This window comes from Pholcus phalangioides, unplaced genomic scaffold (assembly GCF_987345545.1).
Source record: "Pholcus phalangioides strain wild (caught in Gottingen) unplaced genomic scaffold, Ppha-v1.0 ptg000017l_1, whole genome shotgun sequence".
NCBI classification, from domain to species: domain Eukaryota; kingdom Metazoa; phylum Arthropoda; class Arachnida; order Araneae; family Pholcidae; genus Pholcus; species Pholcus phalangioides.
In genome coordinates this window covers 16,855,685-16,873,531 of record NW_028301610.1, presented here as the reverse complement: position 1 = coordinate 16,873,531, position 17,847 = coordinate 16,855,685, and the positions used below count along the sequence as shown (strand labels likewise).

Genomic DNA, 17,847 nt, shown 5'->3' with positions numbered 1-17,847 from the left:
ACACTCCTTCACGATCTGCAGGACTCAAAAGAGTTTCCTCGTCTTTTCCATTCATTCATTTTAAGCTGAGAAATCGATTATAGCACACTACTAAAAAAGCTTTTGTTTTGTTCTTCAATGTTACACTGCAGCAAGGAAAATGAGGATTTTGATAATACTTTTTGATATTGTAATTATTAGGATAATAATCTGTCTTATCTAATGGTCTTTAAAATAAGATGAAATTTTAATTTTCCAATAGTACAAAAGAAATCAGTGCTGTTTACGAAATGAATAATGTTTAATTGTTTTGTTACTAAAAAAAAAAAGTTGAAAATAATTTTGTCAATTAGATTGAAATTAGATAAATGGAATTTAAACTTCCAATGAAATTTCTCCAGGTCTAATAAAAAGCTTCAGCTAGATATGTGAGCTTGGTCAAAGGACTGATACAATTTTTCTACTTCCTTTTACATGTGCATAGTTAAATTGTCATAGACTTAATTCAAATTTATTAGAGGTGTTAAAATGTGTTTGCCATATTTTACATTGTAGTGTAAATTATGAATACGAAAGGAAGACTAGTTTCTTTTGCTCGGAAAAAGCAGGCCTAGAAGTGAAAATTTGAAAAAAAGAGTAGGAAAAATAGAAAAACCATTGACAAAAAATAGGAAAAAAATAGGAGGGAAAAAACTGAATTCCCAAATTATGGGATTAAAATTATGCATTTAAAAATGTGCCATTGAGATTCACACCTTATATATTTTAATTATAGTATTATCTATTGATATTTTAAGAAACTCGAGTTCTAACAAATTTAAAAATCTTTCATTTCCACAGAATGTGGTATCAAAAACAATGTAAACAGCAAAACTAAAAAGAAATTAATCACATTTCTACTGTTACTTCAAAAGTCCAATCAATAATCGTGATCCCTTTTCCCCCATGCTTTTCAGAAAAAGAAAAAACCCTGTCTAGGTGCCATAGAAATGTAGCACATGCATGCATAACCCATTGCCCACGGGCCGAATGTGGCCCCGGAGTCATCTGTTGAGGCCCACAGCTTCAAACCTAATTTGGCAAAAAATGAACTAAGCGACACATTTCCAGATCATTCAAGAGAACCTGCAGCACTGTTTCAGGTCATTCAAGTGACTCGCGTCACAGTTCCAGATTACTCAAGTTACCCAAGCTGCTGTTCCACTTCACTTAAGTGACCTGTGGCACATTCCTAAATCACTAGAGTAACCAGCGATATTGTTCATCTACATTTAAGTGACTCACGGCAGAGTTCTAGACCACTCGAGTGACCCGTGTACATTTACATGTCATTCAAGTGACTCGCAACACATTCTCTGATAAGTAAATATGTTGCAGCATATTTATAGATCCCCGCGGCACAGTTCCAGAGCACTCAATCGACTCATGAAACTTTTAAAGATCACTCAAGTAACCTGCAGCACATTCCTAGATCATTTAGGTGACCCGAAGAAATTTTACAGATCACTGCGGCACAGTTTCAGAGTACTCAATTGACCCAGAAATATTTACAGGTCACCTTCAGCGACCTGCGACACATTTCAAAATCAATGAAATAGCTAACACTCTACTGAATGTTGAACACCCTTGATGTAACATTTCCTGGAGTTACACTATATCCAAAGGATACAACGATTAGAATGACCTGTTGTTCATGAATGTCTGCTGACCTGTGGCCCTCGGAGTTATCTCATGTGGTCCAGGACAAATAACAAAACCACACAAGTGGCCCCCGAACAATCATCAAATCATTTAAGTGGGACACATTTCCAGATTACTTCAGTGGCTTGCGGCACATTTCTAGATATAAGCTACCAACAGCATATATCCAGATCACCTAAGTGATCTCACACACATTTCCAGATCACTTGAGCGACCAGCGGCAAACCCCCAGTTCACTTAAGTGGCACGTAGTTCAGTTGCAGATTACTTTAAGTGGCTGGAGGCACATTTGATCATTTGAGTGGCCCTCTGCATGATTCAAAATCACTTGAGTCGCTCGTAGCACACAGATTACCTAATAGGCTGCGATACATTAACACTTCCAGTGGCAAAATACATTTTTTTACAGATTACTAGCTTACCTGTCGCGCGTTGCTGCAATCTCAGAAGAAAGGAAATTCAAGGAAATGAAGAAAAGGAAAAAAAAAAACTATGCCAGTAACCTTCACGGGAATGTACTCAACAACTTCCCAAAGTTTCATAGCAATAGGATGAATGGTGTAGTAATGCACAAAGGACAAACAAACAGACATACATTTGTTTTGATATATATATATAGATTTTAGTGGCGCTCTTGACATTTTCAGACCCCTGAAGTGGCCCGCTACGCACTTTCAGATCATTCAAGTGACTTGTGGCACATTTCCTGATGACTCAAGCGGCCCACGGCACACTTTCAGATCATCTGAATGACTCGCGGCGCATTTCAACTTAACTCAATCTTTTGAAGAGTGTCGGGCCACTTCATTGATTTGAAAGCATGCCGTAGGCCACTTCATTTATTTGAAAGCATGCCGTAGGCCACTTCATTGATTTGAAAGCATGCCGTAGGCCACTTCATTGATTTGAAAGCATGCCGTAGGCCACTTCATTGATTTGAAAGCATGCCGTAGGCCACTTCATTGATTTGAAAGCATGCCGTAGGCCACTTCATTGATTTAAAAACGTGTCACGGGCCACTTGATTAAGTGATCTAGAACTGCACCGCAGGTTATTTGTGTGATCTGTAAATGTGCCACGGATCATTCAAGCAATCTGGCAATGTGCAGCGGGCCATTTATGTGATTAGGAAATTTGCCTCGGGCTGCTCAATTGAAGTAAGAATTCACAGCGAGCCACTTGATTTATTTGTAAGTGTACCAGGGCCACTTGAGACAGGCCACATTTAGGCCATGGGTTGAGCACATGCACATGTATGCTTTAAAATAAGGGGCTGTTCAAGTATGTCAGCAAATTTTTAGCCATTTTTGACCCCTTCCTTGTCAGAAAAAGTCAGCAAAATTTTGTCAGCGCTCTGTCCCATTCCTCCTAACGCATATTGGTGGGATCAGAGATGTACCTGGGGGCGGGGGGTTGTATCTGGGTTGGGAGCTCATGGCCCCCCCCCCCAGACGATCAAAAATTTATTTTTCAATGAAAAAAATAAAAGAATTAAAATTTCGAAAGAAAATATTTTTATATGTTATTATAATCAATTTCTTTCAATTTCAATGCTATTTGAAGGAACTAAGAACTCAAAATTGCTCAAGAAATTCATTGCAACCCTACCTCTCAGCCCTTGGTAATCCTTGACCAGCGGTAAACATTTGGCCTGTACGGATCAAATGTGGCCCTGGGGTTATGATGTGGCCTGTCCTTCTCAAACCTAATTTTGTAAAAATGAACCAAGTGGCACGTTAACAGATAGCTTAAGTGACCCGTCGCACAATTCCAGACCGTTCAAGCGATCTGTGGCACATTTAGAGATTCCTTGAGTGACATGTGACACAGTTTTAAAGCATTGGTGCGGCCACCAGTGCGGTTCTACATCATTCAAGTTACCCGCAGCACATTCCCAGATTACTTAAGTGATGCGCGCCATAATCACTTTTATGACGCGCTGCACAGGTCCAGAGCACTTGAGCGGCCCGCGGCACATTTCCAGATCACTTGGCTCCGCCAAGTATTTAGAGACCACTAAAGTGGCTCTGTAGGGGACTCAATAGGGAGAATCATAGGGACTCATAGGGAGTTCAGGTACCCACAAACTAGTGAAAAGTTTTATTCGTTTTTTGCGCACCGAGTAAGACGCCATTAAGAATATTTCATATTTTTATAAAGGGTGGTTGATGATGTAAGCATCATCCAAACCCTCCCCGCTCAGTCATCAAAAGTCAGCAAATCGGAAATCCCCCATCGATGCTGACATAATACTTGAATAGCCCCTAACATAAAGGATACCCGAAAGTTATTTTCTGAAGGTTAAAAAAAGTGGGTTCCGTCTTCCCCCCCCCCCTTCCTGTAAAACCAGACGTGGCTCGGGATCTGTCCCCTACCTAGAAGCAGGTTTTCTGTGCTGCGCACGTGAATCACCCAGCGCAACACGCCATTCACCAATAAGAAAAGCAGTACGACTGTTCTCCTACAGAGCGCAATACGGCTCACAACCACGCTTTACGTCGGGCGTGATTGGCGGACTGCTTCTGGAGGAGTTAACGTCATGTGTGCCGCGTGTTTCAGAGATCTTTTTATTTTCGTGTTGTTCTATTTCCCTTCCCTTCAAACCGGAGCATAAAGCTGATAGAATAGCTGACGTCGGGGTCATACTATATAGCCGTCCTGAGCTGATGCGTCACGCTTTGGAAACACATGACTATGTAACACATTTCTGCCGACGCGAAATGATCCAGTTCGGTTCACGCGGAGCAAAAAGCCTACTCCTAGGAAAAACCTGGCTTTAGGGATGAACGCTCGTTACGGGATCCCACAAGAGAGAAACCTATAGTCTCTCATTGAATCTCGTGTGTGGATGGATAGAGCCTGTTCTTCCCTCCTTTTTTTGCCTTCTTATTTACGGCAACCGATCTACGAAACAGATTCGCTTTCCCCACCGAGATTTTGGCACTTTAACTACAGCACAGCGGTGAAAAGATACGCTTGTCGTCGCCCCCTTTCCAATGGAACTGAATTTTTTTCCTTTTTTAGTAGCGAGTTGAGCTACGTATAAAACACGTCAAAAAGAGTGGTAAAGCAGTGACACTTTGCAGTTTTTCGGAATTTTCGTAGCGAGATTTTGGCTGTAAACAAAAGGGAGAAAGAGATAAAATAGGAATAGTAGGAGAGCATTGCGGAAAAAAAGAATGATTGCGGCGAAAGTAGGAAAATAGGAGGAATTTCTAAAAAATAGGAAAAGTAGGAAAAATAGGAGCGCTCCAAGGTCTGCGGAAGTGGAAGAAATTGGCCAACTCTTTAAAAGACTGATGCAGTTATTAATTTGCATACACAAATAAATTAGTGAAATCAAATTTACTTGATGTTGTAAAAAATATAATTTGCTATATCTAAAGTATAAATTCTAACTCATATGATAAATTATTGAAGGAAAACTAGTTCCTTCCAGCTGGTGTGCTGGTTTTTTCCCTTTCAGAAGAAATTGTCCAACCCTAGATGCAGCTAAAAACTGCACTGCACAGATGTTCTCCCTCTATTTGTGACATAATAATTTTTGATTTTATAAAAGTTTCTCTAAATCACCATGCAATAAACAAGCCTTCTTTTCTGTAGGGGTAATGAAATTAATACTTTTAATCCTTATTTAAAACATAAACTTCAAAAAATTTGAGCTAAATAAAAAAATTAAGAACTATGCAAGTATACATTGCTTTGCAATCTTGTATTTTCAGCCAGTCTTCTAATTTCTGGAGTATCTGCCACAGCTGTGTGTTTTGCTTGAGGGCAATGTCTAAAACATGGGAAAAAACAAATTAAAAATTCAAATTTTAAACACTTACAAAGTACACATAGAATAAGATATTTCCAAACACATTTATATAACCCTTTTAGACCCGAGCATTCGCTTATAATAATTTTCAATTTTTTTTTGCATTTGACTCTAAAATTGAATTAAATACATAAATGTCAGTAGATTTTTATTTTGTCAACTTTTTACTTATAATTTTAGAACTTTTTCTTTTTGTAAAGAGATCCACTTCATTCAAATTTTTCAGCCATGATGATATACAAGGGTATATTCATATTCACATAAAATTTTTTCCAGAATTTTATTGCTAAATTTTATGTAATGAATCACACTTTTCCAAGATGTACTTCTGGAAACCATCTTAACTCCCAAAAGTTCAACTTTAAGTGCTGCACTCAGGTGAAAGCCCCCCCAAAGTTCATATACAAATACAAGGCCACAACAGGCAGAAATGTCCATTGAGGTGGCAAAAAAAGATGCCTATAACAAATATAGATATCATATATATTTGTTAAATAATGAAATCAATTTCTGCAATACAGCAACCAAATTAAAAATGCAATTATAAAAACTATATATACATGACAATAATACAATGTCCATAAAAAATATTTATGGTTGTCATATCTAAGAATGGATAGTTTCTCGATTTACCCCAATACGGCTATCATATTTTTTTTTAACATGGTTCATACTCTTTAAAAGTAAAAAAATTCAAGGACTATTCAAGCACTTTTCCAGGCAAAATTTTAAAATTCAAGGATATTCATATTGGGGTAGATAAAGATTGCGATTTAAAAAAAAATAACTTAGATTTTTTTAAATATATGTTCAACATTTACTCATTTAATCGATTCTTGACTACCCCCATTAGCTTCACGTCATCTGCGAATTTGCTAGCAATCCCATTGATACCCCTGATTGACTTTATCAATAAAAAGTGAAAAAGGTACGAGGCCAAGGATACTTCCTTGAGGGACTCTACTTGTGACACCTGTCCAATCAGAGAATTCCCCGTTCACCATAGCCCGTTATGGCCTGACCTATCTTGCACCCATGATTCTATCCAATTCAACAAGTTGCCCCCAATCTTGAGTACATGCTTCAAGAGTTTACCCTGTAGCATCCGATCAAATGCCTTTTGGAAATCAAGAAGAATAACAGTCATTTTTGCATTAACAGTCTTGGTCACGTGATCCTAGAAGCAAAGGGGTGGGTTACACATGACTTCTCTTTTCTGAACACATTCTGATTATCCGACATCACATTATTTTCATCCATCCATTTTGCCAACTGCCTTTTGATAATAATTTCCAAAATTTTTGAGAGGAAGCTCTTCAAACTCACTGGGCAATAACTGGACACACAGCTTCTCTACTACCCTTTTTAAATATCAGAATCATATTAGCAAGCTTCCAATCCTTTGTGATGATACCCTCAGCAACATTACTCATGTAAATCTGTGAGACTGGCCCCAACAATTAGTTAGCACATTCCCTAAGGACCCTAGAATAGATTGGATCTGGTCCTGTGCTTTGCTTGCACATACATTTTTTAGAAGATTTAGGAGCTCATCTTCCCCTTGAATATCATTGAGAATTTCACTATCCCATGCATCACCTGTGAATTGAATATAATTTTCTGTATCAAAAACTGAAGTGAAAAAATCATTGAATGCACTGAACAATTATACTTTAAATTGCGAATTCATACATTAGTGGTTTAGAGGCAAGGGTGTAGCCGGGGGGGGGGGGGGGGACTTGGGGGTCTGGTCCCCCCCCGAAATGTGAGAAAATGACCGAAAAAAGGGAAAAAGATGGTCAAATCCATTGTTCTGTCACTTTGGTTCCCCCCCCGAAATGTAAGTGGTCCCTCCCGGAACGAAATTTCTGGCTACGCCCCTGTTTAGAGGATAGATAGCACTCACTTACTGAACACAAGACAATGCTGGACACACAAGCACACTTATGTTTCACCAACATAAATCTGACATAACTCCCATATTCAGGTGTGAAATACGAGGGAGTTAAATGAGGGTAGAGGGAAAAGGAGTGCCGTGAGGGAGGGAAAAGGAAATCTTTCCAGCTGTGGAAATTGCTTAAAAAGGAGTTATATGAATCAGAGATTATGATTCTGAGAATCATTTGCTTTAAATTTATGCAGCGGATATTCTATTCCATGTAGCCCAAATATACTCTTAACATCAAGCTTATATTACTATAGAGAGGAAGGTAAGGTGGTACACTAAACCTGGTGTAGAAGTGTAAAACTATCTACATCATTAGTTTCCGAAACATTTTGTTCCATCGCTCCGTTCTTTAGAAATTTTTTTCTCTTGTGGAACCAAACTCAAACCAACCCCTATGTTATTCTTGTAGCTCCTATTGCCTTCCCCAGAACCTTCTCTGATTTGGATTAAAGTTATCTAAAGCTTTTTTCTCTCAGGTTTGATTAGGTATAATTACTTTAAAAATTTATTTATAACAATTTTTTACATATTTCTGGAGGGACATAAGGGACATAGATGTAAATCCAAAAATCAACATTTTTTCCTACAAAAACATGGCAACCTACCCCCCCACACCACCACTTTCGTCAAAATTTCATTATTAATGGATGAAATTTTTTTGGGGGTTCTACACTGCTGTGGACTATACTATGTCTTTTTTTTTCTTCTCAGAAACTAACGAAATTTACTATTTCTATTAAATTTTCTATATATAATCTGCAGATTATACATAGAAAATATTATATATAGAAAATATATTTGTTTTGTTTAATTCTCATTCAAGAGTCACATAGAGGAAAGAAGAAAACAGACAAAAATAACTCATTTTAAGATGCTGAAAAAATCTTACAACTTGAAAACTAATACTGTGTATCCAAGGTTGATGTCACTCTCTGCTACCCATATGAAGGTTTTTAACAGCTGGCTGATGTGAAGATATAGTTAGGAAAGAAAATTTAACTGCCTTTGTGGGGAATCGAACCAATATCCTTTCGCTGTCCGGGTGAATGCCAGGTTAGATTCTTTGCAGCAGTTGAATTTTCTCTTTTTTCTAAATATATCTTTGCATCAGCCAGCTGTTGAAAACCTTCATATGAATAGCAGAGAGTGAATAGTGAAGAGATAGCAGAATATCATCCTCGTATAAGTTGCCATCTGGTGGCAGTTTCAGCAATAGTAAGCTTTGGCTTGAGATAGGTCCGACCGTCCATGTACGGTCCCATTCAGTGCACACGAGCTCCAAGGAAAGATAGAGATATTCGTTGCCTTTGTGGTCTAGTGGTTTAGGGCATTAACCGGAAAGTGAAAGGAGATAGGTTTAATTCCCCACAAAAGGGGAGAGAATTTTGTCTCTTTCCTAAATACAGTAAAACCTTGTTAATCGTCACCCTAATAAATACAAATACAAATACAACGCCACAACAGGCAAATTGCCCAACGAGGTGGCTGACTTAAGAACATCATGGATCCCCGAGCCCCTACCTACTACTGCTACACCACACATGAACCCCCCAACGAATCGGTACATGCGGGAATGTGCGTGTACGTGTAGTGCAACCTGACGTAAAGTTTTGTTTCTGTGTAATGCTTGTTATGTGTAGTGCTGTCATCTGCCCCCAGTTTTACCAACTATGAGTGAAGTGTTATGGTTGAATGATTTACCATTGTAGGACTGTTGCCATCATTTTACAAAGTCATCATTTTTCTTCAGGCTCTTCCAGCTTTCATAGACAACAATGTTATTAAACCCTCGTTTACTTGTCGTTAATTTTGGTTAACTCGTCACTGAAAGTTTGAGAAAAAGGAACAGACTATTTTTATGGCCCCCATTAAAAAAAGAGCTTGTTAACAGCATTGCCATATGCTTAAAAGTCACCATAAAATCTTATATACACAAACAGAACAGTTTAAGTAACAAAAGTTACGGTGAGGAAGTTCATTTGCCGACTAAGGTTTTTGAAACATTAGGGACTGTTCGAGCTAGATCTCATTCCAGCATGGGTCCTACTAATTTAGGGCATCAAATTTAAACAAAATATCTTTGTTGAAAAAAATCAGGCATTCTTCCCAAAGTTCAGGTCTTCTGTTTATTTTTCCCTGCCCCCCCCCCCAAGTCAAGCATTCAAGATTACCTTGTAATTGTACCATGAACTACTGATGACAATAGTTCAATCAAACGCCTGAGTGGTGCAGTGTGGTAAAGATGCTCGTCTTCCACTCTGAAGGTTACCTTCAAGTTCCATGGGTTAGAATTCGGGCATAGAACATTCGAAGCAAGTTCTTTACCTACTGAGCCTAGGGCGACCACCGATGGATGGAGCCTTCATTTCCCACCCAACTCCACTGGTTGGAAATTGCTGTATGGCGATATATGACCGGAGTTGGTGTCCGGTGTAGTAGTAGTAGTTCAATCACTTCTCTGCCTTTTGGCTAAGATCAAAGTGTAATAGTTTAATTAATTAAAACACTAAAATTAAATTTTATGTATATGTAAAATTAATGTGCAATAGAGATTTCTGTTATGAAGAAAAGCCACCTATTCTAATAGTTACTATGTTAGTCTAAATTAAAAATTACTAGTATAAATCAAAGTGCACCAGTACATTTTACCACAATAAGTAATAAGAGATCAAATATAGGTAAAAAATTTCCATTATTTTTTTCTTTTGCAATCTATAACTTTAATTAATATTGCTATTTTGATTCATACTTTAATAAATGTCATATTACTTTAAATTTATATGATTTTCCCAAGATTGCAGATTAAAACTGACGGCACTCTGCTCAAGTCGTCACTCCGCTTAAACCGTCATAATTTTTCGATAACATGAGATGATGACTTGTAAAGGTTTTACTGTACATCTTTGCATCAGCCAGCTGTTAAAAACCTTCTTAATACCATGTAACAAAAATAAAAATTTCATTAGCATCACCACATTTTCATTTTTATCAAACTCATATTGAGCTTTTTGGCCCTCCTCAAACGTGGTTGACATATCTTGTGAAGCAATCAATCCTATTGTTTCTGAAGAGTTTTTACTACATTGATTTGTGTATGACCTCCCGCGATTAATAGCCCACCCCAACATGAGTCATAAAAAATGGGGCACTATAATTACTTTCGATTCCTGTCTTTTGACTCCAACAACATAGCTGTATTTATAGGGGTGTCCTATATTTTTGCTCTAAACTGATGGTTACCAACCTCCCCCCCCCCCCCGTCTTGAAAGAAAGACAACTTACATCGTCGACTTCAGCCCTCAATGTGATCCATATGAAAAAAAAAAGAATTCCATATATATATATATCTAATGGCAATAAAACCCCACCTAATCTGCTTTAGGAAAATTGTGCATTTCTTTCAGATGTTCTCTTCACAAGTGTTTCCATATTCTCTAAAACACTGTCATAAAAATCGCCCTAGTTCCCAAACTTTTTTGGTTCGCAATGCCCTTTGTGCAGGATGCCTCTGTCCAACAGTCCAAGTTAGTCTAAAATAAAAATTGGGTTGTGCATGAAAGGGCCAGATTGTAGAAATGGGGGAAAGGAATAGGTGTCAACTTTCTTCGTAAAAAAATAATGAAAAAAAAAACGAATAAATATTAAATTTTTTTTTTTTTGCAAAGAAAACACTTCCAGCAACACCAATCACTTTTGACTTCTGGCATCCCTGCCTTTATGCATGAAAAGTATGAAATATTTTACCTTTAAACACAACATAAGCCTACCTAACAGCTATAGAGCAGTTTGATGATTTTTAAAACAATTATTTAAATTCCCAAACAAAATGCATTACATAACGAAAAAATGCAAACGCTTCAATATATAAATTGTTATCAAATTGAATAAATCTATTTGGTGAGACACATCGTGTCCCCCCCCCCCCCACAGTATCTTACCAAGGCGCAAAAATAATGCAGCAGAGTATAGTTTGGGAACATCTAACCTAGCGAAAGCAGAGCCAGATTTAGGTAGGTGCGAAGGGTGTGGTCGCACCTGGTCACAAAATTTTACGTGCTGCTAAATGGGATAAAAATATGATTACATTTTGAGACTTCCACAAAGCAATAACTTAAAATTTTGTCCAAGACCTCCTAAATTCAGACATTGATCCCTCTGGCCAAGGTTTTAACAGAACCACCCAACCAACTCCAAGTAAAGATAAAAGTGCAGGTGGATCAGGTGCTCCGGGCGCTAGATCAGAGGAGGGGTAAAATTTTTTTAAAATGATTCAAAATTACACGGGTGAGACACAATGCATGCTTGTCCCACTGAGAGAATATCTACTAGTTGCGGTCCTGGGTAAAGGGCTTCCAATATTCAAGTGCCGCGGGGTACACTTGCAAATTTTTTCAGTTGGCACTATCACCCAAATTTATTGACAAATGATTTTTTTACGACCATGCAATAGTGGTTTGATAATCATTCTTGGGTGCCAATGTAAGCCCATTGCACACAAAGGTGTTCATGGACACTGGAGAAGTAGAGTACAAAGGTTTTTCTCGTACTCTACTTCTCCTCAGAAGGGGGGGGGGAAGAGAGTGCAGTTTCACATTTTTTCTCTTCCGGAATGGGGGCATGTTTTTAACAGCAAAAATTCAACATAACTTCAGGTGGGGGTAGCCCAACCTCCTCATTTGAATAAAAATTAGTACACTCGGGAGGGGGGGGGGTTGGAAACCATATTACAGAAGATTAAAAAGACTTCAGTCCGTCCCTGAAATGAAGCAATATATTTTTCACCATCTTCTGTAATTCATAAATAGAATTAAGAGGGGTTTATAATTAGAATCTGGTTTCCAATCGTAGTCATTGAAGAAAAAAGAAATTGGATTTTTCAACAAGAAGTCCTCATAATTTTTCGAAAGGGTAAAAAAAATTCATTTTAGCAGCCGGTGTGGCCACACTTCATGCAAAAAGAGACAACTAAGAGAGCAGGGGAGTCTGGCGCCCCCGTCTGCTTAACCATGAAGAGCACCAAGTTTACACTTTTTTTGTTAAATATTACTGGGAGTGGGGCACCAAAATGGAACCTAGCCTTGAGTGACAGAGTAAATTTCTGTCCCTAGTTACAGCCCTGCTTATTTACCTGCTTAATTCTGGGCCTGAGTATCTGGAACTTAGGTTTCTGAAACAACGAAAGGTGTTCAGTTGTGTGTAATGAATGGTTTGTTATAAATTTTCGGTCCACGTACATCTGTTACTCTATTAGGAAATTCTGGTGGGGCGGGAGACGAAATAGGTACTTGGGGGTGCCAAAATGCATTGTTTTAAAGTGTGAGAGAGAGAGAGTACTGTACTTTTATTTTTCTAATTGCTCTTTGTGAGACTAATAGAAAACTGCACCAGAGCGCAGGATCTCTGTTCAATGAGGGCCCACAAATCATAAAATAGTCATTATTTCTTAGCATAGGGGGAGTTAGGAACTTGCAGACAGCTCAGCCCTCACTGATCATTTCAAAAGAAAAAAAAACTTTTTTTACTTCCCGCAACGCAGAGAAACCAACACCATCTATAGCAGAACTGCTATAGCTGGTGTTGGGGAAAAACACTATTTCTTGTTAGCAGAAGAGTGGGGTGATGAAGGGAGATGACTTTCTCAACTCTTTACTTTTTCCATCACTACTGGAAAACAAAAGAGAAAGGGAACTGCCCAGCAGCACCTCTCAGAGGGTTAAAGAAGAAAAAGAGCTAGTGTGTGCGTATTCTTAATTTCATGGAAATTGTTATACAGTATGTGCACCACTCATTGACTCAAATCTCGAATTTTTTTTTATTATCGCTTATTTTTCATGTGTATTATGAATAGCAAAATTTTAAAAAAAAGAAAATGCCTTAAGGATTATTTTCTATTTATGTGTAGCTAAGTTTTCTAACTGGTTTTAATGACCCCTATAATTTGGCACCCTGCACAAATGCACAGATTAGATCAGTCAACTTCAACTTTGACATGGGAGTCCCCCGCCCAGTATTTCACCCATGCCCACATGGAATCAGTTATCAATACTACTGATGGAAATTGAAGTATGTGAAAAATCACAGACTGATATGCATTGATGCCGGTGCAATGCACTCGGTTGCAGTACAACTTTTATACAGGCTTTTCTTAAGCAAAATGTACCTATGAACAATACCACCACGACTATTTCTCTGGGTGATGGTACCCGGTTTATTAGCAGTGCCTCTGAAGTCAAAGTACCTGTACGCATTGGAAATTAAACTGTTGATACCACCTTTTTAGTGTTGCCAGAAGCAAAGGGTTACAGATCATTGCTGGGATTGGACTTCCTGATGGCAGCAGATTATAACGTGCCGATGGGCCCCCGGCATTAAAGTCTGAAGTCGCCGTCACATAAAAACATGTATGCTTACTTTTTGTTGCTATTCATCGGCAGCGGTGATCATATGGCGACGATCAAGGCCGATCGTGATGATGTCTGCCTGCGATCGCATGCAAATGAGGTGACCTTGAAGCCGATTGGCTTGGTTAGACACGTGAGGTCAGGAGTTTTTCCTTTAAATATCGGCCGTACGTTGTAACAACGCTCTCACTTCCGCTCTTGCTTTGTTTTGTTCATTCAAACTAGAACCCTCTAGTTGGACGGTTCTCCGTCTTGCTACCACATCATTTGGCCTTAGGCTGGGAAAATGATCCAATAGTTATTCAAAATGAAATAGTTTAAAGTGTCTGAATTTGTTTTCCAGCAGGTCCGGAACCGAAAGATTATTTTATCTTCATAGTTGAAAAAACTTCATTGCTGGTGCTGGACGAAAAATAACATAGCAGCTGGCCACGTCTAAAGGTACATGCAGTAACGTAACATCGAGCTGATCCGGCCCTCAACTGAGAGGCCCCCCTGGAGCTGGTCCGGCCCTCAACCAAGAGGCACCCTGGAACTGATCGACATGATCCAGTCTCCAACCGAGAGATCTCCGCTGGTACTGACCAGACTACACTGCACCGAAGTGACTGTCAACCTCGGCTTCCCGACCGGCAAATAAGAGACTGATTATTGACTGCCCATAAACTGGTGAGAGGGTTCCTTAATATTGAATAGAGGGTTTTATGTGGAATAATCTTGTGTTAAAATTGTGTAACTAATGCCCGAAGTTAATAAATATTTTCATGCGAAAGTTTAGTTGTGATAATTTTCCACTTGCCATTTGCTACTGCAATTACTGGATATTTCGAACCAGGCAAGCAACTCCCATAAGGGACGTTGCAAGATATTGCTGCCATCTGGATCCGATGAGGAAATGTTGGTTTTTAAGTGACACTCATAATTCCCATGGGTTTCAATCATTAAATGCGCTGTACTTAGCACCCTGCTATTCAAACATCAGCACATCCTCAAACCAAGGAGAGAGCTTACTCCAGTCATTCAATATCACAACACCACTAGTAATTAGTTCACCAACAGCTGTGTCTCTATACTGAATGTCTCCAGCCAAGACCAAAAAGGGTCGCAAGTCTGTCTGTGTTATTCATGGACATCCAAAACCAGAGAGCAAGGGACGCCATGATGAAAAGGCAGAAGCCATGATGGCAGGGCCGCAACTAGGGGGGAGCAGGCGGTCACGTGACCCGGGTGCTAGACTCGAGGGGGTGCAAATTTCATTCTGAAACCTCTCGAACATTACAAGGGGGCGTCAAAATGCATGCTTGCCCCGGGTGACCAAGCATCTAGTTGCGGCCCTGCATGATGGAAAGTGTGGCAATGCCCGGAAAAGAAAAGAAGAAACAAGGGTCTAGCCTCAACCCAATTGAACATGGACTTATTACTTCAGAACACCTTTGAGCTGGATCTTGTGAAGGAGAGGAAGTCTGTCAGGGTCATGAGAGATGTAATGAATGTCTTCGACCAGAGCACAGATGAACAGAAATGTGCAGATGCTGCAAGAAGGAAAAGTGACAGGCAATCGTTGGAGTTCACGCAGAACTTTGAGTGTGACGAGCCTCACACCCTCTTGCCAATGACGGTTACCTTTGTTTACTACATGAAGATGCACAGATTGAAGGAGTTCTCTCAATCCATGACTAGGTACTTCGCCAAGAAGACCAAGAGTCAGTCGAGTTGAATGATGACAAGGAAGTGTTTTTGCAACGTCTGCAACAAGATGGTCTCAGATAAACAGCATCTGGCGAGCCACTTGACACTGGTCAGTGGTAAATAACCAAGAATCGAGGCAAATCCTTCGCTCAACGTCAGAAATTCATTTAAATGTCACTTCTGCCAGGTTGTTTTCGCCCAGAAGTCAGCTTCAGAGGCACGTTGACAAGCAATACTCAAGGAGCCATTCTATATCCACAAGGTCATCAAGGGGAACCTGCAATTGCGCAGTAATAATCGGCTAAATTCAATTTTCTACAGCAGGACCATAACTAGAGAGAGGCAAGGAGAGGCAATTACCCTGGGTGGCAAAATTTAGGGGCTGGCAGTTTTAGGTTAGAACAAAGAACACCATTGTAAAATTATCAAATTTTAAAGTTGTGGGGAAGGACGGCAAAAATTGTAGAGGTGTCTCTTATGGTTCTAAGGTTTTCCAAGTGTGTATGAGTTGGCTATCTCCCCCGGAAAAAAATGTTGCCCAGACAATCACACAGAACTACAACACAAACATTGTCACATCAAGTTTCAAATCCACACATTATCAATTTGGAAGATAGATGGCACCACCCACTGAACACAAAACGTGCTAAACGCATGACACAAGTATACTGCTGAGTTTTACCAACATAATAATGACCTGATATAGCTCCCATATTCAGGTGTGAAAATATGTGGCAGTTAAAGGGTTGTAGATCAGAGTTGCTGACCATCAGGGAGGGAAAAGAAAATTATTCCACAAGGAAATCAATTCACAAGGATTTATATGAATAAGCATCAAAATCATTTCCTTTAAATTTAATTGGAAGATATTATTGAAAGAGCTAAGGTTTTTCTGAAATGGAAAATCAATCAAAAAAGAATTTATAGATTGATTTATTAGTAAGTATAATATACAGGGTGCATACAAACGGGTACAAGCATATAATATTTTTAAAGTATAATCCATTGCACACAACCAGTTTCCTTCCCCACGCGATGTCAACATGTGGAAAACTTCATGGCATGCATGGTCTTATACAAAAACGTATCCTGGGTATTTCGAGAATCCTGTTGATTTCATATTTATTGCAAACAACACACTTGATTGCTTTTAACAAAACTGAGCATGCAAAATATTCACTTGCTGTAGCTGGTGTAAAATATGTTTCTGCTTTATGTATTTCTTCAATTTCCTTACTTTCAAATTATAAAGAAATTAACCCTTTCATTTGACCCGAATCAGTTGTAATCAATTATATCAGTTGTAAACTATGCAAGATAGTACTGATGCATCTAATCTACATATTTTAGTTTTCAAGTGATACTTTTAAGCTATTTTTCAAATATTAACGGCTCTAAATACAACATAAAGCATGTTTTGATAGTATAAACGCATTAAATGTTTTCATTAATTTTCAAGAATGCCAAGTCACCAATTGATGCTAACTGTATGGGTTTGGCATCCCAGACCCAATTTTCAACATTAATTTACTCCTCTTCTAATGCAAGCTACTTTTTTCACAGTACATATTTTGAGCCATCTACTAACGCCTGTAAAATTTTCATCATTCTGAGTTAAGCTTGGGAGTGTTTCCTTGTAAGTATGAAACAGGTAGATTGGTAAAACATCTTTAATATACATGCATATATTTTTTTAAATATTGAAGTACCGTATATACTCGTGTATAAGCCGACTCTTATATAAGCTGACCCCCCCCCCATTTCAGGACCACCAAAATCGCAATAAATTGAAAACCCGTGTATAAGCCGACCCCAAAAAAATCCGTGCATTTCAGAGAAATAAAATTCTTATATTTTCATGCAAAATGAATAGCTTGCGGAAAAATAGCTTGCTCGGTTAGGGAACTAGCTTCTCACTGTGCAGGTATGGGTTCGAATCCCGGTTCGGGCATGGATGTTTACTAACATTAACAAATTCCCTGGGCGGATCATGCGGATCCCTTGGGAATACGTGAGGATCACGTTATTATTTTAAAAAAATAATAATAATTTACAATGGAAAACGATTCAGACTTTTTAATCCGTTTCTTCTGAGTCTCTAAGCTCATCGTAATAAATCAGATCATCATAGGGGGTGCGACATCTTCGTTTTTATCTTCATTTGGGCTGTCTCATCACCATTGTCACTTTCAAAGAGAATATCATCTTCAGTTCCATCCATCGCATTGCTGATGCAACACTTTTTGAAGGATCGGATGATACTTTCGGTGGAAACAGAATTCCACGCCTCCTGTACCCATTGGCACACT

At 38.8% G+C, this 17,847-nt stretch overlaps 1 protein-coding gene across 4 annotated transcripts in view; it reads right to left on the bottom strand.

Moving 5' to 3' along the window:
- Positions 1-17,847, bottom strand: part of Lasp (LIM and SH3 domain protein Lasp) — a 126,973-nt gene that overhangs the window by 55,780 nt on the left and 53,346 nt on the right. For all 4 annotated transcript variants that reach the window (XM_089246082.1, XM_089246085.1, XM_089246086.1 and 1 more), the window contains exon 3: positions 5,377-5,461. In XM_089246082.1, coding sequence (XP_089102208.1) covers positions 5,377-5,461 — 85 coding nt within the window. The remainder of the gene's footprint in view (positions 1-5,376; positions 5,462-17,847) is intronic.